This window comes from Mesoplodon bidens (assembly GCF_964165515.1).
Source record: "Mesoplodon bidens genome assembly, chromosome: 18".
In the NCBI taxonomy this organism is placed as follows: Eukaryota; Metazoa; Chordata; class Mammalia; order Artiodactyla; family Ziphiidae; genus Mesoplodon; species Mesoplodon bidens.
This window is the reverse complement of record NC_138175.1, coordinates 34,244,309-34,271,331: the sequence shown is the minus strand read 5'-3', so window position 1 is coordinate 34,271,331 and position 27,023 is coordinate 34,244,309. Positions and strand designations below refer to the sequence as shown.

Below are 27,023 nucleotides of genomic sequence, written 5' to 3'. Positions count from 1 at the left end.
AACTGAGATCTTGACGTGTGATTACCGTCAGAGCTCAGAGTGGATGTTTCCTAACTTGCGAAAGGCCAGTAGGTCCACCAAAGGCGTTCTAGGTATCTGCAGGTAACTTGCGAATTAGTACTCTTAAAATTCTCCAACAGGGAGGTTACCTGAAAGATGTGTGCTTGTGGCCAGTGGCTTATCCAGGAGAAGGCAGATTCCAGATCTGTAGCTCAGAATATTTAATTCTTCCACGCAGAAAAAAAAGGTATCAGAGCAGAAGAATTTTTTAAAGAGCTTGAGACTTTAATTAGATTCACCATCATCTTAGAAGAAAAAAAACCGTCAATCTGAGTGTTTTTTTCCCAAAACCTAGAGTGCCAAACCCAGATGCTGAAATGAATACACCCCACGGAAATGTGGGAGGCGGAATCCCATTCCAAGCGGGCTGCGTTGAGACTACATGCAGCATCATTTCATTATTGCACCAACACCTTCACGCCTCCTTTCCTGCTCGGGAGATTGGTGCAGCACTGTGAGTGAAGCACACGGCACTCAGGGCACACTCCCCGGCAAGGCCTTCCGGGAGGGGACACAGGGCCTCGGGCCCTGGGTGGCAGGTTCCAGTGGGCAGCAAGGTCATGAACACCATCGAGGACCGGCCTGGGCAGTTGCCCTTGGAGAATTACACAGGGGGAGACTGCAGCTGTGCAGACTGGCAATCCAAGCTCTTTGGATCCCCCAAGATTTCCTTTTTTTCTCTCTCTCTCTAAATTTAATCCCACCTATCATCACTTCCAGAAAAATCCACAAATCCAATCCCCTAAGTGCTACCCCTCCCCCGTCAATCACCTGAAAATCCTTCCTCTCAGGAAGGGCTGCATCTCTTCTTTATCTGGACCTTCTTTCTTGACATCTTCAGTTCCACATTCCCCTCCTCCCACCTGCTCTCTCCCACCCCCCAAGAGACAAGGGGCTCCTTTGGGGCCCACCCTTGCCCGATTACTGACTGGTCTCTCTGCTTTTGTCCTTGTCCCTCTGAGTGAGCCCATTAAAACATAAGTCAGATGAGCCAGGGCTCTGATTTAAACGCCTCAGGACTTCCCATCTGGTGCTGGGTAAAAGACGAGGTCTGCTGCTGGCCTGGACCACCTCCCCTGTGCTTTCTCTGGCCTCACCCTCGTCACTCACACCCCCATTCTCTGAACTCCAGCCACACTGGCTTCTTGGCTCTTCCTTGGCAACGCCAAGCACACCACTGCTTCCAGACCCTCTCACTTGCCTGTCTCCTCCTACTGGGACACTCTTCCCTAGACGGCAGCATGGCTGGCTTCCTAGTTTCCTTCGGGTCTTTGTTCGCATGCTGCTACATCGAGGGAGCCGTTCCCTGAACAATCTACGTAAAATAGCAGTCCCCAGCCACCTCCTCGCCCCTTCCCTGCTTAGTCCTCTCTTCTCAGCATGACCACCTGATGAACCCTTGTTTCTTCCTTCCCCTAGCATGTCAACTCCGTGAGAACATGGGCTATGCTCACGGCAGCATCCTCAGAATCTAGAACGGTGCCTGGCACATAGTAGGTGCCCAAATATTTGTTGAATGGAGACTCCACCTACTTAAAAGGGGCAGAAATAGAAGTTTCTGCCCCTGGGGTAGATTCTGATAATGAGTCACTTTTTTCCAACACTGCTAGTGTCTCCTTCCTTAGGGAGGAAGGCTTCCTGGGACATGGGATCATTCCTAACGTATCTACTGCTCAAAGTGAGATTCTAGATGTAGCACAAAGATCCCAGTGGAGAGCAGGAAACCCTTTTTCTCTGTGTGTGTGTGTTTTCTAAATCACACAGAAATCATTTGTCATTGTTAAGAGCAAATAGCTCAAACAGGAGAACATGGATTTATAGTTCAGCTGGATTCGTTTAAAGATGATTAAAGTAATCTCTTTTATCTGATTAAAAAGAGCTTTTAGGTGACCGGAGTACAAGCCCTCAGACAGAATGTTCAGTTGTGTTTAGAGTGTGCCCTCGCTAAGAGAGAAGCACATCCCCGAGATGGAGGGCTCTCGACTCAGCCATTGACTGAAACACCACACTGGTCTATCATGGAGAAGGCAGTGGTATGGTGTCCTTGTCTGTGGGGACGCCTGGTCCATTTAGCCTCGTGGTTTAGAGTTCATGAATGCACACGTTGCTAGGACTGGACCCACGGGAGGCTGGATGAAAAACCGGCAGTTGCCATTTACTGAGATGGGGGAGTGGAAGTGTGAAATATCAGGAGTTCACCTTGGGTTGTGCAACAGGATATAAAATTCACACTGAAGTTGGCAAGGCTAGAAGTAGGGGTAGCCTGTGGCAGCGATTTGGGAAGCACGGGGCAGAATCTCATGAATAAGCATGACTAGTGCTGCTGCGAAGGTTTTGCTGAGACCTGACTGGGTGTTACTCCAAGTCATAGGCCTCTACCAGGCAACCAGGAGGGTCCCAGCTCCTGGGGGAGAGAGCTCCATTCAGTTCACTGGCTTTTTGTTGGGGTCCTGCTATGTGCCATAAGAGAAGTATGCAAGGTAGTGTAGAATTACAGTTACTACCCTGCTTAACCCCCTTCAGAGGGCTCCGACTGCTCTTGGGATATAGACCCCCCCTTGGTCCTCGCTCATCAGGCCCCGTCGGACAGGCCCTTCTGCGCCCACACTTTCTGTGCCCTGCCCCTTCCAGTTCCTCCAATATGTCATGTAACATGTTCCCTTTGCCTGGGGTGCTCCCCTCACCCCGGCTGCCAGTCAACTTTCCTACCTCATCTTAAAGATGACTTCCTCAAATAGGCCTTCCCTGGGTACCCAGCCACCTTTGATGTGTGCTCAGAGCAGTTCTCCTTCTGGGGCTCCCTCTAACCTCCCCAGTTAAGTGATGGTGTAATTATTCGTTTAAGGTCTGCCTTCCTTGCCAAAGGACGAGGGTGGCATCTCTCTCAATCACTGCCGTGTTTCTTGCTGCTCGCGAAGTAACAGAACCACCGGTCATGTGAAGCCAGGGCCAGGCTGAGTGGAAGAGGCTGCCGGGTGGTGGGTAGACAGAGGGGATCAGTGAGGCCTGGAACCATCAGCAAAGACCCCGGGAAGTGGGAGGACTCTGGCTGAGCCTTAAGTGAAGGAGGATTTGGAAGGCAGAGAGGATGGGCATTTCAGTTGGAGAATCCATTTAAACGAGGTAGAAAGAGCCCTGGCTTGCAATTAGGAGAATCAGGGTCCCAGCTCATCTCCTGGGTGACTGTTGACAAGCTGTTTTCCCTCTCTGGACCTTAATCTCCTATCTGTAAAAGGAATGGCTAGCTTACTAAGGACTGCAAATAATAGCACCATGACACCGTTTCCCATTTCATCCCCTGGCAGGCATCTCTCTTCCCCGTGAGCCTGAATACAGCTTTAGAATTGTTTTCGACACAATGTTCTAGGCGGTCATTACCAACTGATAGGAGACGGTAATTGAGATAAGCCCTGTTTATCCCATCTGGCTTGGAAGAATATCTGTTGGATGAATTTGGGCCCTGACACTGTCTGATTCAGGGAACCTGTGAGAGGAGGGCTGACCACCGCTGGTAGGGAAGAAAGCCCTCCTGAAGCCTAGGGCTCAGCGGCACCAAATGCCATCATCAGAAAGGACACGAGGATGTTCTGTGCCAGGGGTGGCAAATTCAAATGCCTTCAGGAGCCGGCAGATAATGTAAATGAGAGAAGTGCTCCAGCAGGATAAAATAGGGAATGGTGAGGAGTGTGGCAAACTGGAGAAAGGGAGTGGGCTTGCCCTGTCTAAAAGGATTCAAAATCTTTCTCCCTCACCCCACTTCCTCCTCCTCACTGTATGGGTCAAGCAAAAACAGTCCTCAGGCTGAATTTTTCTTCCCGACCGCCAGACTGTGACTTCAGAGTCCTATTGACTTTTTTTGGAGAATCTAGATCTAGAAGGGAAGTGTTGCCTAAGGCCACACTTAGAGTTAGGCCTGTTGAGTCTCATTTTATTGCTTTCCCCTGCATTGTGATCATGAAGATGGTTAAGGATGGACTAAGGAGGGACAAGAATGGATTGAGGTTTTTCAAAAGATGTCCATTTCCTTCTGGGCTCTTATGGCAAAGGAGATGGGTGGCCTGTTTACCAGTAATGTTAATAATCACTCCTGTGACTTATTTTATGGACTCACTGGTTTAAATTCTCCAGATTTTCAGAAATGTCACTTTCCACTGAGGAAATTTTCCCTCTCATGGTTAAACACGCACACACACACACACACACACACACACACACACACACCACGTCTTCCTTCCTCAGTATTAATCACCTTCTCCTATAATTGGTACTTAAAATGTCAAAGGAGAAGGAATTAATTAACAGGAGTATCCGGTGCAGCAAGGCATGCTGCAAGGCTCTGGGACTGATTATAAAAAGCACTTCCTTAAATATTGTGAGCACTTTTGGGAATCAGAAATCTCCCTTCTAATTGAAAGATCCTTAACTACACCCCAAGTCCTGGCTGGTGGCCAGGGGTGCAGAGCTGTGGGAGGCCTTGTGTGGAAATCCCTTCTCCATCACCCTAGGGAGACGTCCCTCCAAACTGGGATAGGTGGCAACGGAGGTTCAGAAACAGCAGGGGTCCCACACAGAATCTGAGGAAGAGGAAAAGACTTAACTTTACTGAGCTCTTGCTGTGTGTCAGGACTTTACATACGATTTTTCACAACAATCCTGTAACACAGGCGATCCGATTGTCTCCATTTTACAGATGGGGAAATTGAGGCTCAGAGCAATTGAGTTCCCCATGTCACGCGGTTACTAATTGAAAGCGCAAAGGATTCAAACTTAAGTCTTATTCTAAAGCTTTGCTTTTTCGTGGAATCCTAGAATCCTATTCCTAGCTTGCGTCTGGGCTTCTCCCCACCCCAGCTCCGAACTCTCAGTCTACGGGAGTTTTGACAGCTAAGCCAAAAGCCAAGACCCGGGTGGAGCCGGGAGAAGCACAGCGCCCCGCCCAGGCTCTGTTGTTAGCCAATGGGGCCGTGGCACCCGCAATATTTCATCCAATCAGCCAGAGCCCCCGCCCCCCATATCTCCAGTTCTCCTCCCCTCCCCTCCGCTTTCCCTTTGGCTCGACCGAGCTTGACGGAACGGAAAGTCCCTTCAGTCCGCTCCGAGCCGGCAGCCATTGGAGGAAGGTCTGTCACAGGAAGGCCCAATCAGAGCGTGCTTAGGAACGCAGCTCGGGCTGCGATTGGTTAGTGTCGGGGTTGCCCCCGCCTACCCCTCTCCCTCCCTCTGTCCTTGGGCGGTTCGGAGGCGGGGCAGGTGGGGGCGGGCCCAGGTAGCAGGTTCGGCTGCACTGGTGCTCGCGCGTTGGAGGTAAATACTAGGGCGGCGGTTGTGGGGCGCCGGTGCCGGCCCGATAGGCGGGCTAGCGAGACTGGGGAAGGGGCGACGCCCCGCCGCCCGAGGTGAGTGAATGAGCTGGCGGCCGAGCGGGCGAGCGACTGGCGGCCCGATCCCTCGGGCGCCCCTCCCCGGCCTCTGGGCTCCTCAAGCTACCGCGGCGGCCGTCGGGCCTCGGCGCCGGCCCGTTACTTGCCCCGGCCCTTAGCCGGCCGGGCCCGCGGGGTGCTGAGCCCGTGACGTCAGCCTGGACTTACCCACTTCCCGGGGCTTCCCCACCGACACCCCCGACACCCCGGCCTTCCTGAGAGGGCTCCCAAGTCGTGGGAGCGTGGTCACCACCGCCAGGACCCCGGGAGAAGAGAGGACTTGGGGGTGGGAGCAGCGCAGGAAACCGCCTGTCCCTTGGGCCCCCCATTTGCAGATGGCGAAACTGAGGCACGGGCCGCTGGCTGGCTCCTGACAGCCCGGGTTGGCATCGAGAGCCCCGGGTTGTAATGTCTCACATCGGTGCCTTGGGTTTTGGAGTGTTTGTGGCTCCCGTCCAGGAAGAGCAGTCGGGGTTCTGGCCTCGTTAATGGCGTGTTGTGTTTTTCTTTCAGTTTCTCCCTTTCCAGGGTGAGGACGGTTTTACACAACAACCCGGAGTTCTTTAGTTGAAAGGTGCGCTCTGTTGAAGCAAGGTATTCATTCTTTTCTTTCTTTTTTTTTTTCTTTATTGACATATTAACGATCTCTGGGGAAATCGTGAAGTCTTGACGGAAGATGGTGTTCCTGAGTTTGGTTTTCAGCCGGCTCAAGTGCCCAGTTATTCATTTACTTGGCATCTTTTCTATTCCGCCCTATGGCATTTGCATGTTTTAGGATGGTTGTCACCTTCCAGCCACCAAGCTTTTCAGTCCTCATCATGCCTGCCCCCTTCCTCTCCTCAGGCTCCCTAGAAAGTTGTATGCTTAGCTTAGCTTAGCTAAGGAGCATTCCCTGCTTGGCTTTTGATTTCGGGCTAATAGGGATCTTAATAGGATTGTTCCTTTTGCAGTCATTGGCTCCAGGAGAAAAATCCAGGCCTTGAGAGAGGGTGTTCATTCAAGCGTTGGTTTTCTGCGCACCCCCTCACTCCCCAAGTAGATTGAATGGTCTAAGAATTTAGCTTGCTAATTCCCTACTGAGTAGTGGGTGGATTTGAACTAGCACAATATTAGGTGAAAATGATTTGCTGGAAATTCTTGTTGAAGTTCACGTACTGTGAATGTTGATAACACCTAGAACATTCTCCGATGTTCTGCTACAAAATTTTACAGTACTCTTTCGAAGAAGCCTTCCTTTGGAGGGTAACTTTAGTGAAGAGCTGATAAGACCAGGGCACTTGTAATATAAAACAACAGACATGCAGCAGGAATGATTTCTTGTGATCTGGCATGCCTAAACTGTGATTTTGTTCAAGGAAGTCTTTAACACAGAAGAAAGGAGTAAATTATCCTATTCATCAAACTTTTAGTATTTTGTTCCTGATTTTCACACTGTGATCTCAAATTTGTCAAGGTATTTTCATTGGTTGCGCAGAATTTATAATTTCTGTGCAATTTCTATAATTTCTCACACCAGACATGGTGTGAGGATCTAGGAACCCAGTTTCAAATGAACCTCAAAACAACTTTTCGTAACTGTGAAATATTCCTTATCTGTTTCCTCTTATGTGTGTAACAGTGAAGTGGTATAAAGACTGACCATTCCTTCATTGAGCCAGGGAATTAAAATTAGCATTTATTTAGGGAATTAGGTAAAAACCATTATATACTCTCAACTCCTGAGTCTTTTCTCTTTTTCTTCTTTTAACCTAAAAGAAGCTTTTAATCACTTAAACGATTAGGATGAGGAAGTGGAAGTTTGGCTTTCATTGTTATCACCTGAGTTAACCAAGTCATTCATTCATTTCTTATGTACTGATTGTCTAACATACTGTCAGGCTCTTGTTTGGGCAGCGGAAATATAAAGATGAAGGAGTTAGAGAGTTCACAGTTTGATAATGCAGTGGCCAGGTTTAACTCCAGTGAGACAGGAGTGTTTCAGGTTCTTCGGAGAACGTGAATATGTGGATGTGGGAGCCAGACTTTCTTCTAAATCTCATAAAACCCACTTGTTTAGGGACTGAATATGTGTGTACTTGGGTCACAAATTAATCTGTGAGGAAAACGGACTCTTCTCTGGTTTGGTCTCTTTTCTGGAATCTCTGCTGTTTGGGAATATACAACCTTGTTCTTTTAATGGGAAATATTCTTTCTTAAAATGGTAATTATTCTAGCCATCTAGAAGCATTTGGAAAAAGTCCTGTGTATCTTCTTTTTTTGGGTATGCACACTGACCTCCCTACCTGTTTGCCATTTATAATTCTGGGCAATTTTTTAGTGTTGTAATGTTTATTCTGATCTACATAGCCCCCGGTGGTTTTTAGAACAAGTCACGATATCTCAGGAGATGCAAAACGTTACTGAATTGCATCTGTTTTTGTTTTCTTTAGTGAAGTTCTTTGAACAATAACCTGATAACTTGAGAATCAAAATGACATTGTTTCTTCTAGATAAGTTAACCATTGTCACTTTTATGTAGCTAATGCTGTTCATCTGTACTATATATTATCTTTGAGAACTAATTTGGACCTTTAATATTTTCATATGAAACTTAATTCTCAATCATCTTCTTTTCATTGCATTTGATAGGAAACTGATATTTGTGCCCTCCCACCCTCATCTTGGTTTAATGACTTTACTGTAATACAATTAAATTCTCCTTTACTCAGAATCCAGACCGTCAACAAGCTTAGATAACCAGATATATTTTCAAATCTATCTGACCCTGAATCTCATCCGAAATGTTGTCAAAAGAAAGTCCTGTTCAGTATGGTTTTAGGGTTAAAAATATTGTATTCCAACTCTTTGATAATCTTCATTCAGTACTTATAGTATTTATCAGGATATTCATAATTACTCAGTTTTTCGGCCTGAAATAAGTACGATGGTATTTTAGATGAATCGTTTGTGATACATTTACACTCAAAGTGAAGTACAGTATATTGTTAGAGGCAATTTTTAAACAATTAGACCTGGAAAGTAATAAAAGAACACAAATGATGGCAGCCACCAATCTTAAATCTTCTGTATTTTTCAGTGTCTAACACTGTGCTGAGTCCATAAAAATACTAAACTAACAAACCTCGATTGATAAAGAACTCACTGACAATGTGATTTAAATCTTTCCCATGTGGTCTTGAGTCAGTTTTTACTGCTTGGGGTTCTTTAAGACTTAATTTTAGTGTTGTGCATATCCCAGTGAAAGAAGAATGTGGGCATCCTTTTCATTTCTACAGGGAGGAAAGTCTGTATTAGCATATTCTGCTGTAATGCCAGTACGTTGAGATATTAATGACCATTAAACTTGTCTTATATACCTCTAATAGAGCCATAAAGTTCCCTGTTCAACTTTCTCTATCAGTTGCAATGAGGAGAATCAAATTTTAATATGATAATTCCAAACCTATTCTTTCTTCATGTGTTCTTTTTCAAAGAGGAAAAACCACATCCTTTTTACTTTTTGGATAATGCTTTTTAAATATTTTATAACTTTTGCTTTGGCTGTTCCAGTTGTCTAACATGACCCATCCTGTTAATGAGTTAAGCTCACTCTGACTTGTGCTAATGCAAGTCAGAAAAAAGTTACTACTCCTTGTGTAGTTAACTTTAAAACACAGTTCTTATTAACTATTATTAAATCACCCTCAACCTTTTTATAAACCAAAGTAGTTATATTTTACTGTGGACTGTCTCTTAAATGATTTGCAAAAAACCAGTCTTGTAATCAAATTCATTTAAAATAGGGTGTCCTAATGCCTTCCATACAGTGATTTAATTTTGTCTTGGTAATATTCCATTAGCACTAGTGGTTTTTATTTTAAATCATGACATGGATTGTTAAGCTAGAGCATCAATAGAGCAGAAGTTGTTGGCATATACTAATTATTAAGATTCAAGGAATTTCTTAATTTTAATATTTGAAGATATAATTTGTAGGAACTTAAAAGATTTCTTTTCAAAATAGAATTGTCATACTTTAAAAACAATTTTTGGCCCAAAATATTTAAATATATTCTAAAGAGAACAAAACAACTTCACTTTTTTAGGAGTTGCTTTTTGACCGTCTCATCCTTCCGGGAGCAACTGAAATAATGTCTATGCAATAAAGCCTATGCACTTTACTCCTAAAAGACCCGTTCAGAATTTATGCATTCCTCTTTTTGTTATTGTTTTGTTTGTTTTTTTTAAACACACAACCATATTTCATCACCTGGCTAGAAGCAATAAGTTGGAAAGCAGCAAGGCTGTAAAAGAAGTCAAATGCATGTTGCAGGAAACCACAGAAAATGGCTGATGGCAGGGTAAAACCATAGACTGTAAATCTACAAAAGGCAGATGAAGAACTCAGAAAGCATGATGTAAAGCCTCATAACAAAGTAACGAACACCCTTGCATATTGAGGGTCACACATAATAATTTATATTCATGTTGATAATTCAGTGATCAAGATAAAAATGAGGCTATTGTTGAAAAATGCTGACATTTAAAAAGAATTTCAGTCAGCAATAACAAATACTTCATTTGAGGACTTTTAAGGAATAGAGCCAAATTACGGTCTGGGTCGCCTTCCTAAGGGGTTTTGTTTATATGGGGTTTCCACAGGTGTCTTATATAAGTAGCAAACATAAATTGATCCTATTCCTGCTGAAGAGACAGTGCCCTCAAGTGGAATTAAGACAAACACATTATAAAAAGAAAGGAAAAGGAAAAAAAAAAAGAGAGAGAACCACTTTATGCTGCTTGCCCTCACTAAATACTGTGCATATATTTCGATAATGTTGGCTTGAGGAGGTGCCAATCTTCATGTCTCATTCTGGCTTGTAGAGGGACAGACTTTTAAAAACTTTACCATTGTAGAGAACCTCACTATCTACCAGTGTGTTCTAAAAGAAATATTATTCCGTGTGTAGATTTGCCAGATTACACATTTAATCATTAAGTTAAATGGTTAAACTTAAAGTTTGGCTCTTAAGTTTTAGGAGTATTTATTTTTTAATTCCAAGAACAAAATAGATAAATATGATAGTGCTATCATCTGCTGCCATTACCCAGAATAATGGAAATGGATATGGCTACCTCAGAGAAGGATGGAATAAATACCGTATTCAGAAACCAAATAGCCACATCCATGTGACAGAGAATACCTAAGAACTATTGTTTTCAGTAAGATAATTAATTAACAGAATGAATTAAAGTCTTTACTTGAATTGATGAAATTGTGTAGTTTTAAACCAGTGATTCAAGTAGGGTTGAGAAGCCTATTTTAATTGCAAAAGATGAGTATTCTTGTAAAAATTTTTACTGAAAAATTGAAACTGAAAAAGAAATAATCTTTCATGTATTCCTTTCTAGTATACATAGTTAAACTTGTGGTATAAAAACATTTTATATTTGATGCTGTTACATGCAAATGTAACTGCAGTTACATTTCTTCCTTATGTAGTACAAGTTTTGATGGCTATAAAATTGATTTTTAAAATATCTTTAATATTAAGCAGATTTATAATATCTGATATATATGACTGAGAGGAATTAAATGATAGCTATGATTGATACTATTAACATTTGCCTAAGGACAAAATGTACAAGATTAAGGAAATGAAACTGAGTTAGATAAAATGTTCCATTATCAAACTATGGTACACAGATAAATGAATTGTGGTTGAAGTTTCAGAATGTGATTTTATGGTATTTTTATTGATAAAAATGTTCAATATCATAATTGTGATGGGTAACTTTTTACTTAAACTACCTGTACAGATATATATATAAATAGCCTTTTTGATTTGTGTGTGTTGCCCAAATATAGCAGCTTATCCATTTAAGTTAGGCAGGATCTATTAAGACTTCTACTTTTGAAAGTTTGAAAATGTCAGAATATGTATATAAGGTTATCTTTTACTAGAATTTGAATTCACAAATTTCAGTGCCTTGGAAACAAACATTATTGTACTGTCTTTGGAGATAATTTACAATTGAATCTCCTTAATTAAATATGCGAGATTACAGTAGAAACAAGTAATATAGTATATCTTTTAACCTTTTAAGATATTTTTGGAAGTATGTCATTAGTGTGTGTTTTTACTAGTCCAATGAAGAATTTAAAAAGTCTTTGACCGTAATTTTAGCTCACGTAGAGTGAAGTGTAAAGTTTCTTTTTGCTTGTCCTCCAGGCGTTTTGATTTGCTGTCTTTTTACAGCATGGACACCAACTTGCTAAAAACATGCTTTGGGACTGCCAGTGAATTTATCTTTTGTGGTTTTACTACACACTTAGTAGTTCCCTTTTTTTTGAGTTAATGTTTTGGAGTTAATATCACAATGAGTTCGGGCTTATGGAGCCAAGAAAAAGTTACTTCACCCTACTGGGAAGAGCGGATTTTTTATTTGCTTCTTCAAGAATGCAGTGTTACAGACAAACAAACACAAAAACTCCTTAAAGTACCAAAGGGGAGTATAGGACAGTATATCCAAGACCGTTCTGTGGGGCATTCAAGGATTCCTTCTACAAAAGGCAAGAAAAATCAGATTGGATTAAAAATTTTAGAGCAACCACATGCAGTTCTGTTTGTTGATGAAAAGGATGTTGTAGAAATAAATGAAAAATTCACAGAGTTACTTTTGGCAATTACCAATTGTGAAGAGAGGTTCAGCCTGTTTAAAAACAGAAACAGACTAAGTAAAGGCCTCCAAATAGATGTGGGCTGCCCTGTGAAAGTCCAGCTGAGATCTGGGGAAGAAAAATTTCCTGGAGTTGTACGCTTCAGAGGACCCTTATTAGCAGAGAGGACAGTATCGGGAATATTCTTTGGAGTAGAATTACTGGTAAGTTTGATAAGCCATTTTAGTGGGCTGTGTGTATGTGTGTCTGTGTCTGTGTGTGCACATGTTTTTTCCCCTTTTAAATACAAAATAAGTTTTCCCAGAAATCTTCTGTAATTTTTAATATTCATAATCCTTAGGATTTACTTTCTAATGGTAAACTGAGATGATGCAAAGATGCTGCATTGAAAACTTTTAAAAACTACCTACTATAGTAGGAAATGCAAGTAGATGATGTAATTATTGAAGACTTTCATATCTTAGAAATTTTAACATTGAATGTTAAAAATGAACTCTATCAATTGTAAACGAATTCATTACTTAAATGTGCTGATTATCCTGTGATATTATCATCAGTAGGTTTCTCAGTTTTTCTTAAAGTGTACTATTAAGTAGTGAATTTTGGTTATATAAAGTTGCAGCAGTTTCTACTTGCTTATAGTTGTCCCTGGTAATATACGTGAAAATCATCTTGGAATTTGTTTCTACTGAAAAGAGAACCAAGAACTCTGTGATAATGTTTCCAAAATTAATATTAATTCTCAAGAACTTAAATGTCAGTTATATTTTGACATTCTTGCAAGTAGAATTTCATGCCTTGTTTGCTTTTTGATTCAATTTTTAAAAGCAGCAATTGTAAAACAATTGGAGATTTGAATCCTAGCTATGCCATTTGCTAGCTGGGTTACCAGGCTATTTAAGCAAGCCACTTCTCTAAATCTGCTTCCTCATCTGTAAAATAGTAATATTATACACAACTTGCAGTGTTTTTGTGATATATTGATTCAGGATTTAGCACAGTGGCTGGCACACAGTAAGCTCTCAATAAATGGAGCTAGCATTACTGTCATATTAAAGTTTTCTTTTTATGACAAAATTTTTGTTAAAATCACAATGTAGAATCTAGCCCAGGCTCTCTCACAGTAATGATTTGAAATTATCAAGTAATTTTATTTCAGCATCAGATACAGTTTCTTCCTTATTTTTTAAACACCCTAAATTCAGTATCAGCTTCTAATAATTATATTTCTTATATGTGTCATTTAGAATTTGTTCAGTGATTTCTCTGAAGTCCCCAGAGTGGATCTTTTTCCTTAGGGATCATCTTTCTCTATCAGTCAATCATTTTTTTTTTCTCTCATTTAAAAACTAGGAAGAAGGTCGTGGCCAAGGTTTCACTGATGGGATATATCAAGGGAAACAGCTTTTTCAGTGTGATGAAGACTGTGGAGTATTTGTTGCATTGGACAAGCTAGAACTCATAGAAGATGATGACACTGGATTGGAAAGTGATTATGCAGGTCCAGTGGACACAATGCAAGTTGAACTTCCCCCTCTGGAAATAAACTCCAGAGTTTCTTTGAAGCTTGGAGAAACTCTAGAATCTGGAACAGTTATATTCTGTGATGTTTTGCCAGGCAAAGAAAGCTTAGGATATTTTGTAGGTGTGGACATGGTAAGAAACTTTTGAATTATGTTATCTTTATGAATATATCTATTAGCTTTATGACCAATTTAGGTACAAATTAAACACTTTGAATATCTAAAATGGACTAATTTGTAGTAATGTAAAGAACACTTTATAATTTGTCTTTGGTAGAGGAACATTGATAGGGGGCAGGTGTCTAGTTGTAGATTTACACTTACTCGTTTTTCCAGTTTGAATAAACTGGAATAATGTTTTCAGTCTTTAAATTTGCTCTATAAATAGCTGACCAATAAACAGAAAAAAGCCCCACTGAAATATATTTCATGATGTCTTATTTTTCTTTATTTTGAAAAGGGTTTTTTTTTTCTATAAGCTGTGTTTCTCTTTTTGTAATATTTTGCTGAATTTAATTGGCTGATCTGATTTTAATGAGTAGTGTGTAAAAGTCATTCTTGGAAAATATCAATACCTGAAGAGAGGAAAGGCACATTGCTTTAGAGGAAAAGACAATTAGAATGTCTTCTTAGGATATAATTCACTCAAAAGAGGTTTTTTTTTTACTGTGGTAAAATATATGTGACATAAAATTTACCAATTTAACCACCTTAAAGTGACATTGAGTACATTCACATTTTTGTGCACCCATCACCCCTATTCATCTCCAGCCCAAACTGAAACTCTGTACCTATTAAACAATAACTCCCTATTACTCCTTTCAGCCAGTATTCTACTGGTAACCAGAATTCTTTCTGTCTCTGTGAATTTGCTTATTCTAGGTGCTTCATTAAGTGGAATCATACAATATTTGTCCTTTTCGTTTGTGTCACTTATTTTTAATGTTACCTTACAATCATATTTGTTAATTATGGTTACATCCCAATACGGCAAATTGGACGATACCTGTGGGATTAAGAGAAGGAGAAGAAAAAGTCTTGAGAACATTTTTCTCATAGATTGAAAATACGGACAAGAATTTGTTAGGTATAATGAAGGAAATTCGTACGGAATTATTAAATACTAGAAAGAGTTGGGAGAGGATGTGAGTAATAGACTTGTACTCACGGTGTTTTTCGTGATTATTTTTATCACTTCAGGTACACTTTTTAGTAGGATATGAATGTTCTAGCTTAAGTTTCTCTTATGCTGTGCTTGGAAATTCTATTTGATACCCATTAGTTAGACAAGTGTTACTATGTTGTTTAGACAAACACTTACTGAACATTTACCATGTGAGAAGTTAGAGCCAGCGTAAAACATGTGGGTCCCTCGGGATAGCTAGAAATAAAGCACATCTTTAAACCATTATTCTTTAAATATTCAGAACTTGTTTAGAGAAGAGGTTGTGGGCTGAGTGGAGGGAAGGTTGGAGAAAGAGGGCCACTGGTCATTGGGGTTAGTTTCCTCTTGCTTTAGGTCATTTGGGCCTTAAACTTGGCAAAAGCCATTTAGGCCTGTCGCTCCTTAGATGGCAGTCTACGGAGCATCTTGTTTACTTGGGGCAGACTGCCTAGTGATTGCACCGCCAGCTTCTCCCCCTGCCTCTGTCTTCCAGTTGGCTTGTGCAAGCATTCATTCCAAACCCCTCTAGTGCACTCCTTGAAAGGAAAGTTCCGGCAAATGCAATAGTGTTCATCTCCTATTTCTGATGACATTTCGCATGCTGTCCATATTGGTGCTCAGGGCTTAATCTAGCTCCATGAACAGCACTTGTACCGTGCTGTTCGTGGAGTACATTTTTATAATTAATATAAAAATCTCCATTTTGGAGGGAATTCTTGCATACCCATAAAATGACAAAAGAACAGTTAAAAAAATAGACTTTCTGTCTACAGAAAGGCACACAGGAATTCAAATCGAATATTTAAGTGCTCAGGGAATGTGAAGTGACTAGAGCAAGCTAGGGTTAATTAGGGGCAGATTTCTGGCTGAAACAGTGTGTGATTAATACATCTACCTATGTAGATGGATTGTTATTATATAGATAAGTATTGTCCAGTGAAATATGACAAATGCTTTTGATCCGTTGCTCATCCATGGGTTTACTATGGCTTGATTGTTCTTGGATCTCATTTGTTGGAGGATCTTTTTATGGAAAATACTTTCATATTTATGTTTTGTTGAGGAGGGTTTTAAAGTTTATTCTATTATTTAATTTCTAGGATAACCCTATTGGCAACTGGGATGGAAGATTTGATGGAGTACAGCTTTGTAGTTTTGCAAGTGTTGAAAGTACAATTCTCTTGCATATCAATGATATCATCCCAGGTATGTTTTCTTTGTGTTTTAAATATTATGAAGGCAAAGCTTCTAAGACATATTTAGTTATGAGGATGTAAATATAAGCTTCAAGATGCATTTTTGGAACTTGACTTTTATATTATGGAATTGTTATTACATAGAATATCCTTCCTTACCCCCAAATAAAAACAATATTTAAAGATTTGCATTTCTAAAAGTATGTGAGTGTGGGGTAGCATTTATTCATTATTGTTCACTTTTCCATTATGTGTCCCTTCTAAGTGGGTGAAAAAAAAACCCTTTCTGATCATTGCAAGGGTCAGAAAATGTAATAAACTGCTACCTGTTTGAGTGAGAGGCTGGTTTAAACTAGAAGCCTTTAAGCAGAAGTTGGTCATTTAATATAATCTAATATACTGTGGAGAGGATTCTTGCTGGATGCCCTACGATATCCCTTCCAGTTTTGAGAATGGCGTAATTGATCAGGCTTCATGACTCTGTAGTCAGAAACAGATCACTCAACTTTTACATCTTAAAAATAATCTTAAGCAACCTTTTTATTTATTTATTTATTTATTTATTTTGCGGTACGCGGGCCTCTCACTGCTGTGGTCTCTCCCGTTGCGGAGTGCAGGCTCCGGACGCGCAGGCTCAGCGGCCATGGCTCACGGGCCCAGCCGCTCCGCGGCATATGGGATCCTCCTGGACCGGGGCACGAACCCATATCCCCTGCATCGGCAGGCGGACTCTCAACCACTGCGCCACCAGGGAGGCCCTTAAGCAACCTTTTATTTGACCCTAAACAAGTAGCACCTAGTGGCTGCTGTCAACTAATTGATAAATTCCTATTGATAGCAGCATCAACATCACCTTCTCCCTGCTCTTAGTGGAATTCCAATTATAAGCTAGTCTGTTGGTAGTCATGGAACTAACAGAGGCCATCAGAGGTGGTGATTCTTATTGAGCATCGAAAGGCTGCATTCAGTAGCCACAAATGATGAATCTCTTAATTAGATTGGACATTAATTCTTAATTAGTTTCTACATTCTTGACAAACTTATAAGGTAGGTCTTAATTATCCCCATTTTGCTGATAAAAAACTGGGGCTTAGATAGAGATAAGACCGACTAGGATCAAGTAACATCCTAGTTGATTCTGGTAGAGCCAAAATTCAAATCCAGACTTGTCTGATTATAAAGCTCTGACCTTTTCAGTACCTCCTCACCCCAAATCCTGTGTGTATACTTAGGATGTGAAGCCCTGCACAGAAGAACATGATTCTCAGCCTCTCATGTATACTTGGGAATATTGTCTCCATGGAGATGTATTTTGTCTTTAATTCTTTAAAAACTGAATTTTACTATAGCAAGGATCACAACTGAACAAAATGTTGTTTTTGCTTCCAGTGTTATTTCATTACTGTTGATTTTGACACATAACACTTTTGAGTTTCCCAAAGCTCAAAAGGTCATTTCAGGTCCTCAGTTTCTCTTTTTGTAAAAACGAAGGGGCTAATACTAGGCGATCCTTGAGATTCCTTCTAGCCTGCCCTCTTTGTCCTACCTGTTTCCCTGTTGGCTTGGCAAGTAATAAATGCTTGTTTTGCTGAGTTAGGAAATGCTTTCTACGTTAGCTTTTAGCCTCACAGCAAGAGTACATTAATTTAGTTGGAGGTATGGGATTCAAATGATAGCTTTATTTTGATTTTGCTTTGTAAAACTCTGACATACTTTGTTTTCCTTGACTTCTTTAAAATCAGTTTTTAATTTCTTACACATTGTATTCTTAGCTATTTCTTTGCTTCCCTTTGGAAACAAATGGTTTAAATTCAGTGGAAAGCATACATGTGCTTTATATTTTATCTAGTAATATTTAATTTACCTTTTCATGACTGCTTATGGAAAAACACAATTTGTGATCTTATAAATCAAAATACTTTTTAATGTTACAATAAATGCTTATTGTTTAAAAACAGTTTTGTAAAGGGTTGTTCCTTCATCAAATATTATTAAAGCCTTAGGCTTCTTTTAGGTGTTGAGGATATAGTAGGAAGCAAAACAGGTAAAAGGTCTTCCCACATGGAGGTTTTATTCTAGTGAGTGAAGACAGACAATAAATAAGACTTATGGTCAATTAGATGGTGATTGCATGCAGAATGACAAGGCAAGGTGGAAGGGGAGTGCTGGGGTGTGAGGGGTGGGATTCTTCTACTTTATATAGGGTAGTCCCAGTGAGCCTCTCTAATGTGGTGACATTGGAGCTCTTGACATGAAGGAGATCTGAGGGCTTGGCCAGCTTGAGGAATAGCAAGGGGTTCATTGTGGCTTGAACGAGGGAGAGTGATAGGAGAGGTAGTGGAGCTGGACCAGGCAGGGCCAAGTGGGCTGGTGTATGGATTCTTGGCTTTACTCTGAGGGAGATGGGGAGCTCAGGTGGGTTTTGAGTGAAGGACAACTTAACCCTAACTTACATTTTAAAATGATCGCTTTGGCTTCGTGTTAGAAGGCAAAAACAGGGAAATCAGGAGGAGGACTGTTGCAATTATCCATATGAGAGATAGAGGATGGTGGCTTGGATTGAGGTGGTATATTGGGGTGTTATATAATATATTGTTTAGTTTAGCCTGTTTTTAAACTTAGTATAAACAGAGTCACAGTGATTGTATTCTTTAATGCTTGCATCATTTACTTAAAGTGTATTTTGAGAGTCTTTCCTGTAGATGATGGTATTAGTAGTCTGTTCACCCTCACTGCTTCATAGTATATTTCATTGTGTGAATACCTCATGATTTAATAACCCATTCTAATGTTAATGGATGTTTGGGTTTTGCGTATTTGCGTATCCTCTTCAACACTTGGTACTGATTAACATTTTTGCCAATCTGATGCCTTTGGGAAATGGTATCTCAAGGTGGTTTTAATTTGTAGTTCCCTGATTACAAGTAGGGTTGAATAACTTTTCATATGTTTATGGAACATTTGTGTCTTCTATTAAATACCTGTTTGTGTCTTTGCTCAGTTTTCTGTTGATTTATTTATTGATTTATGAGTTCTCTATTTTAAACTTTTAATAAAATATTTTTTCAACATTTTATTATGAAATTTCAAACATATGGAAAAGTTGAAAGAATTTTATACTGAACATCCCTATTCCTATGACCTAGAGTCTACATTTAATATTTTTGTACTTGCTTTATCATCTGTTTATCCATCCCTCTATCCATGCACTGATCCACCTTTTTTTTAATGCATCTCAAAATAAGTTACAGACATCAGTACACTTCCTCCTAAATACTTCAGCGCGCATATCATTAACTAGCGATAAGTATTTAGTTTTTTTTTTCCTTTTGAGATAAAAGACATACATGTAATGAAATATACATTGTATCATTTGAGTTTTGACCAATACAAATACCGTTGAGTTTAGTAACTATCAAGTTACTAAAATAATTTTTAATAAGAAATGCATTCACATAGCTCAAATCAAAATAATGAAACAATATAGGAGGGTATCTTGTTTCCATTCTTATCCCCTCTGCTGCAGTTGCCCCCTCACTCCACTCCTTGCCTCCCACTAGTAACTATTTTTTTTCAGTTTCTTGTATATCTTTCCAGAGTTTCTTTACACAATATAAATACATAGTCTTTCTTCCCTTTTTAGGCATGAAGCATAGTATTTACACGGAACATGCTTTATTCTCTTCACTCTATATCTTGGAGCTCTTTGTATATCTGAATAGAGAGGTTCTTCTCATTATTTACAGTGTTCATTTTTCCATTGTATTGTGGTTCCATAATTTATTGATTCTTATTGATGGATATTTGGATTGTTTCTAATTTTTTACTATTACAAACAATGCTGCATAGCCTTGTACATATATATTTTCCACATGTGCTTAACTTATCTATAGGATAAATTCCCAGAAGTGGGATTGTTTGGTGAAAAGCTGCATTCATTTGTATTGTTCTAGATACTGCTAAACTGCTTTCAGTAGTGGATATAACAATTTATATTCCTACCAGCAGAGTGTGAGGGTGATTTATTTTTATTTTTTTGTTGAAGTATAGTTGATTTACAGTGTTGTGTTTCTGGTGTACAGCAAGGTGATTCAGTTTTACATATATATATACACGTGTGTGTGTGTGTGTGTGTGTGTGTGTGTACACAAATTCTTTTCCATTATGGTTTATTACAGGATACTGAATATAGTTTCCTGTGCTATACAGTAGGACCTTGTTGTTAATCTATTTTATATAGTAGTTTGTTTCTGCTAATCCCAAACTCCTAATTTACCCATTCCCCACCCCCTTTCCCCTTTGGTAATCGTAAGTTTGTTTTCTGTGTCTGTGAGTCTGTTTCTGTTTTGCAAATAAATTCATTTGTATAATATTTTAGATTCCACAAATAAGTGATATCATATGATATTTGTCTTTGTCTGACTTACTTCACTTAGTATGATAATCTCTAGGTCCATCCGTGTTGCTGCAAATGGCATTATTTCATTCTTTTTTATGGCTGAGTAACATTCCATTGTATACATATACCGCATCTTCTTTATCCTTTCATCTGTCGCTGGACATTTAGGTTGCTTCCATGTCTTGGATATTGTAAATAGTGCTGCTGTGAATATTGGGGTGCATGTATCTTTTTGAATTAGAGTTTTCTTCAGATATATGCTTAGGATTGGGATTGCTGGATCATATGGTAGCGCTATTTTTAGTTTTTTTAAAAAAATATTTATTTATTTATTTGGTTGCACCGGGTCTTAGTTGTGGGAGGCAGCATGAGGGCTCCTTAGTTGCAGCATGTGGGCTCCTTAGTTGTGGCATGCGAACTCTTAGTTGTGGCATGCATGTGGGATCTAGTTCCCTGACCAGGGATCGAACCCGGGCCCCCTGCATTGGGAGCGTGGAGACTTATCCACTGCACTGCCAGGGAAGTCCCTCTATTTTTAGTTTTTTAAGGAATCTCCACACTCTTTTCCATAGTGGCTGCAACAGTTTACATTCTCACCAACAGCATAGGAGGGTTTCATGAGGGGGATTTTTTATAGCCTTGTCATAGATTTTTTTTCCAATCTGATAGGTGAAAGATATATTTCAGTATAGTTTTAATTTGCGTATCTGTGATGAAGTGGTTGAGCATCCTTTTGTATGATTAAGAGAAATTTGTATTTCTCTTTCTGTGGACTGTTTATACATATTTATTGTTTATTTTAAAAAATTGGATTATCATTTTTTTTCTGACCAGTTTCTTCTTTATGTGTTAGGGTTGTAAACTCTTTTGTGATACGAGGTGCAAATGTTCCTGTCTCATTTGTCCCCAACCCTCATTTGTCATTAGTGTTTTTAATTGTTTGCTTATCTGATTGTCCTCATTTTTAAACATTGTAATAAAATATATGTAATAAGATTCACCATTTTAACCATTTTTAAGTGTACAGTCAGTGGCATTAAGTATATTTACAATGATGTGCAACCATCACTGCCGTTTCCAGACCTTTTTCATAATCTCAAACAGAAACTCTATACCTATTTAGAAATAGCTCCCCATTTCTCTCTTCCCTCAGCCCCTGGTAACTTCTGTTCTCTACTTTCTGTCTTTGTAAGTTTGCCAATTCTAGATACCTCATGTAAGTGGAATCCATACAATATTTGTCCTTTGTATATAGCTTATTTCACTTAGTTTAATGTCTTTTGACTTTGCTTTAGGTGATTTTTGTCACACAGGATTTAAAATTTTTACATAGCTGAGTTTATCAAATTTGTTTAGAGGCATCTGGATTTTGTCATTCCAAGGTTATAAAGGAATTTCTCCATGTTTTCTTCTAGTACTCTTGTGGTTTTATTTTTTACATTTATATCTTTGATCCATTTTTATTTTATATGGTGTATGATGTGAAATATGGATCTAATTTAGTTTCCACCCCCCTGCCCAGATAGTTACCCACTTGTCCCAACACCATTTATTAAAAAGTCCATCTTTTTCTTCCTCCTTTGAGATGCCACTTTCATCATACTAAACTCCCACATATACTTCAGTTATTTCTGGACTTTCTATTCTGTCTGCTCATGCTTCAGCACCACATTGTTTTTAATGATTCTTTATAATATGTTTTAATAAGAGCCCTAGTCCTGTCTCATTGCTCTTCTGAGTTTTCCTGTTATTCTATATTGTCTTCTAAAAGTTTAATAGTTTTGCTTTTCACATTTAAGTGTATAATACACCTAGATTTTATTTTGTGTAGGATATGAGGTACATATACCCAGTTTTCACTACCGTGCTTGCTGGGTATAAATCACGTTCTAACGTGATCCATATGTATATATGGATCTCTGTCTGGGCTCTACTCTTTGTCTACATTAAGACCTCTAGGCCTTTATCATCATAGCTTTAGAAGAAGTCTTACAGCTGTAAGAGTACATTTCCCTTCTTGTTCTTTTTCCTTTTTCTATTTTATAACTAAAAAGATTTATTAAAATTAATAACCAAGTGTTTTAATTGACATCAGACGAGCAAAACAATAAACCCTGAGCTTGTTCTTTTTCTTAATGAGTGTCTTGGCTGTGATTGGCCTTTGACTCTTCACTGTAAATTTAACAGTCAGCTTCTCAAATACTATGAGAGTTCTGTTGGGATTTTGATTGGAATTGCAGTTAAGCTGTGGAATGATTTGAGGAAAATTGACATTTCTATTATCTTGAAACTTCTAATACATGAACAATGTATAGCCTTTCATTTGTTTAATCTCTTTTTAGTAAAATTTTATAATTTTCTCCATTTCTTGCATGTATTCTGATACATTATAAAGTAAAACATATTTTCTAATAGTTTTTTGGTGGTAAGTAGAAATATAGTCTACTTATAAAAACAGTTGTATTGAGATCTAGTTCACATACCATATAATTCACTAGTTTAAGCCATACAATTCAGTGTCTTGTAGTGTATTTACAGATATGTATAGTTATCACAACAGTCAATTGGAGAACATTTTCATCAGCTCAAAAAGGAACCTTGTACCTTTTAGCTATAACTCCATTATCCCTTCATCCTCCTCAGTCCTAGGCAACCATCAGTCTACTTTCTGTCTCTGTATGTTTGCCTATTGTAGACATTTCATATAAATAGAATAATATAATCTGTGCTCTTTTGTGACTGACTTCTTTCACTTAGCATAATGTTTTCAAGGTTCATCCATGTGATAGCATATATCAGTACTTCATTTTTTTATGCCTGAATAATACTCCACTGTAGTAATATACCACATTTTGTTTATCCATTCATCTGTTGATGACACTTGGGTTCCCTCCATCTTTTGGCTATAATGTATAATGCTGCTACAAACATTCGTGTACGGGTTTTTGTGTGGATGTATGCTTTCATGTCTCCTGGGTATATATCTAGGAATGGAATTGCTGGGTCATATAGTAGCTCATGTTTAATCATTTATGGAACTGCCAGACTGTTTTCCAAAGTGGCTGCACCATTTCACATTTTACAACGATGTATGAGAATTCTGATTTCTTCATTTTTTTGTTGTTATTTGACTTTCTGATTCTAGCCATCCTAGTGGGTGTGAAGTACTATCTCAGTTGACTTTTGTATGCTGAGTTTTGTTATAAACAATCTTATTAAAATCTTTTATTCACAGTTTATCTGTAGATTACTTTTTTAGTAGCAAGTCATTATCATCTGCAAATACTGTTTTACCTCTTCCTTCTAATCCTTATATCTTTCATTTTTAAAATATGGTTTTGTTATCCTAGTGTCCCTGTAAATATAATATTGGATAGAAGTGGTGATAGGAGGCATCTTGGCCTTGCTCCTGATCTTAAAGTGAATGCTTTCAGCATTGCACTATGAAGTATGATGTTCATCATAGGATTTTATTGTTGTTGCTGTCATTTATCAGGTTATAGAAGTTACCCACTATTCCCCATTTTCAAAGAGTTTTATCATGAGTGGATATTGAATTTTTTTTTTTTTTTTGGCTGTGTTGGGTCAGGTCTTCGTTGCTGCATGCGGGCTTTCTCTAGTTACAGCGAGCGGGGGCTACTATTTGTTGCGGTGCATGGGCTTCTCATTGCAGTGGCTTCTCTTGTTGCAGAGCACAGTCTCTAGACGCATGGGCTCAGTAGTTGTGGCTAGCGGGCTCTAGAGCGCAGGCTCAGTAGCTGTGGTGCATGGGTTTAGCTGGTCCGCGGCATGTGGGATCTTCCCAGACCAGGGCTTGAACCCATATCCCCTGCATTGGCAGGCGGATTCTTAACCACTGCACCACCAGGGAAGTCCCTAAGTTTTATCAAACTTTTTTCTTTATATATTGAAATAGTCCTATGTTTCTTTTCTTTTAATCTGCTAATTTTCTAATATTAAATTAGCCTTACATTCCTGATATAAGTCCAGTTTTATCATGAGTCATGCATTGCTTGGTCCAGTTTGCTAATTTTTGCATGTTTCAAAATTAAAGAACAAATTTGCATTGCATGTTTAAAAATTTTTTCACATAGTGCCCTGGAATGGGCTTGCCTCAGGAAGGGCCTGTTCCTTGGAAAGTGTTGGGGTAAAATTAAAAAAAAATTTTTTTAAATGCATATGTTTAAATTAAAAAACATTTTTGTTTGGTAAAGTGCATATGGCATAAACTTACCATCTTAACCATTTTTACATGTACAGTTCAGTGGTATTAAACACATTCATAATTTTGTGTAACAATCATCACCATCTGCCTCCTTAATGCTTTTCATCTTGTAAAACTCTGTACCCATTAAGCAGTAAACGCCCATCTCTCCCCTACCCTCAGCCTCTGGCAACTGCTGTTCTATTTCCTGTCTCTATGATTTGGATTACTCTAAGTACTTCATTTAAGTGGAATCGTACACTGTTTCTTTTTTAATGATTAGCCACTCCACCCGCCACTCCAGGGTAACCACCACGCTACTCTCTGTTTTTCTGAGTTTGTCCTTTTCAGATTCCACATATAAATGAGATCATATAGTATTTGCCTTTTTCTTCAAAAAATTAAAAATAGAATTACCCTACAATCCAACAAGCCCACTTCCGGATGTATATCCAAAGGAAATGAAAACAGGATCTCAGAAAGATGTCTGCACTCCCATATGCATTACAACATTATTTACAGTAGCCAAGATATGGAAACAACCAAAATGTCCATCAACGGATAAATGGATAAAGAAGATGTTGTGGAATATTATTTGGCCATGAGAAAGAAGGAAATCCTGCCATTTATGACAATGTGGTTGGACTATGAGGGCATTATGCTAAGTGAAATAAGGCAGACAGAGAAAAGCAATCTTGCCAGAGGATTCTCACTTTCATTTATTCAAAAAACCATCTTTTGGATTTCTTAATCCTTTCTAGATATATTGATTTTCTGTTTCAGTAATTTAAAAAATTATTTTTTCTTTGACTTTTTGTGGATTTATTCTATTTTTTTCTAAACTGTTTAGTTTGAATGCTTAGCTTGTTAATTTTTAGTCTTTTTTTCTAGTGTACAGCATCTAAGGCTATAGATTCTCTCTGTGTACCCAAATACCTACATTCCATAAACTTTGAGATATAGTTATCTTGTTACCATTAAATTTGAAGTGTTCTGTAATTTCCTTCATGATTTTTTTAATGTAATTCATCAACTATTTTAAAATGTACTTAAAAAATTTTCAGGTGTCTGTTTTTATCGCTATTAATTTTCAATTTGATTGATATGGTGAGAGAATATGATACTAATCCTTTGACATTTGTTGAGGCTGGCTTTGTGGCCTAGTACATGATCAATTTTCGGAGATGTTCTGTGTGTACTTGAAAAGAATGTGTTTTCAATTACAGTTGCATGTAGTTCATGCATATTTTATGTGTCCCTTAGGTCAAGCTAATTTATTATGCTATTCAAATTTTATGTATCATTACTGAGTTTTTAATTGTGAGGTCTAACAGTTACTGAACAGGTGTATTAAAACATCCTCATATGATGATGGATTTGTTAATTTCTTCTTAATCTATAAGTGTTTCCTTTAATTTTGAAATTATTATTTGCTACATACAAGTTTAGAAATTTTAGGTACCTAGAATTGAGAATTGTTGTATCTTCTAAGTGATTTCTCATTATGTGGTGACTGCCTCCATCTCCAGTAATTTTTTCTTTTTTTTTTGCCTTAAATTCTGTTTTGTATGATATAGATAGGTTTTCTTTTGGTTAGTATTTTCCAGGTATATCTCTTTTTCATCATTTATTTTTAGTTATGTCTCTTATAATCGCATATAGTTGGTTTCTTAATATAGTTTGACCATTTTTATATTTTAACTGAAGATTTTAATCTATTAATAGTTATCATTGCTGACAGTTGGATTTATTTCTACCATCTTGTGTGTTTTCTATTTGTCCTACTTTATCTGCCCTATCCCCAATGTGTGTTTTTGGATTGAGATGTTTCCCCCCGCCCCACCTTCTTTACTCCATTTTCCCACTCTATCCCACTTGTTTTCTTTTAGACAGCATGTCATTTTTTAAAAAATCCATTCTGATGATCTCTGTCTTTTTGTTGTTGTGTTTAATCTATTAACACTTAAAGTAATTTTTGTTTTTTATGTTTTCTATTTGTCCCTCTGTTTTTCATTCTTCTTAGTCATTTTCTACCTTTTTGGTAGATTATTTGAAAATTCTTAAGAATTATATGTTAATTAATCTATTGGTTTTTAAGCTGTATTTCATTGTAATATTGCTTTTAGTGGTTTCTCCAGGGATTATAGTATATATCCTTAATGTTTTAGTTTAGTTTGGGTTAATATTGTGCCAATTATATACATCAGTATAAGGTGTAGAAACCTTGTAACCATGTAAATCTAGTTACTTCTTCCTCATTATTTATGCTATTAATTGTCATGTACATTACATCTGTGTACTTTAAAAATGCACAAGAAAATGTTATTTTTGTTGAAATAATTATTTATATTTTAAATAATTAAAAGATCTGTGCATCTATTTATCATTTTCCTTC

The 27,023-nt window shown here is 38.4% G+C and overlaps 1 protein-coding gene across 7 annotated transcripts in view; it reads left to right on the top strand.

The window, feature by feature from the left end:
• Window positions 1–5,306: 5,306 nt before the first annotated feature.
• CYLD (CYLD lysine 63 deubiquitinase) overlaps window positions 5,307–27,023 on the top strand; it is a 61,347-nt gene continuing 39,630 nt past the window's right edge. Inside the window, exons 1-5 of one of the 7 annotated variants that reach the window (XM_081217529.1) lie at window positions 5,307–5,364; window positions 5,994–6,054; window positions 11,693–12,344; window positions 13,495–13,797; window positions 15,930–16,035. In XM_081217529.1, coding sequence (XP_081073655.1) covers window positions 11,841–12,344; window positions 13,495–13,797; window positions 15,930–16,035 — 913 coding nt within the window. In that variant the 5' untranslated portion in view covers window positions 5,307–5,364; window positions 5,994–6,054; window positions 11,693–11,840. Of the gene's footprint in view, window positions 5,457–5,993; window positions 6,075–11,692; window positions 12,345–13,494; window positions 13,798–15,929; window positions 16,036–27,023 lie in introns of all 7 variants that reach the window. The other 6 variants (XM_081217527.1, XM_081217528.1, XM_081217526.1 and 3 more) reach the window with 6 other exon arrangements.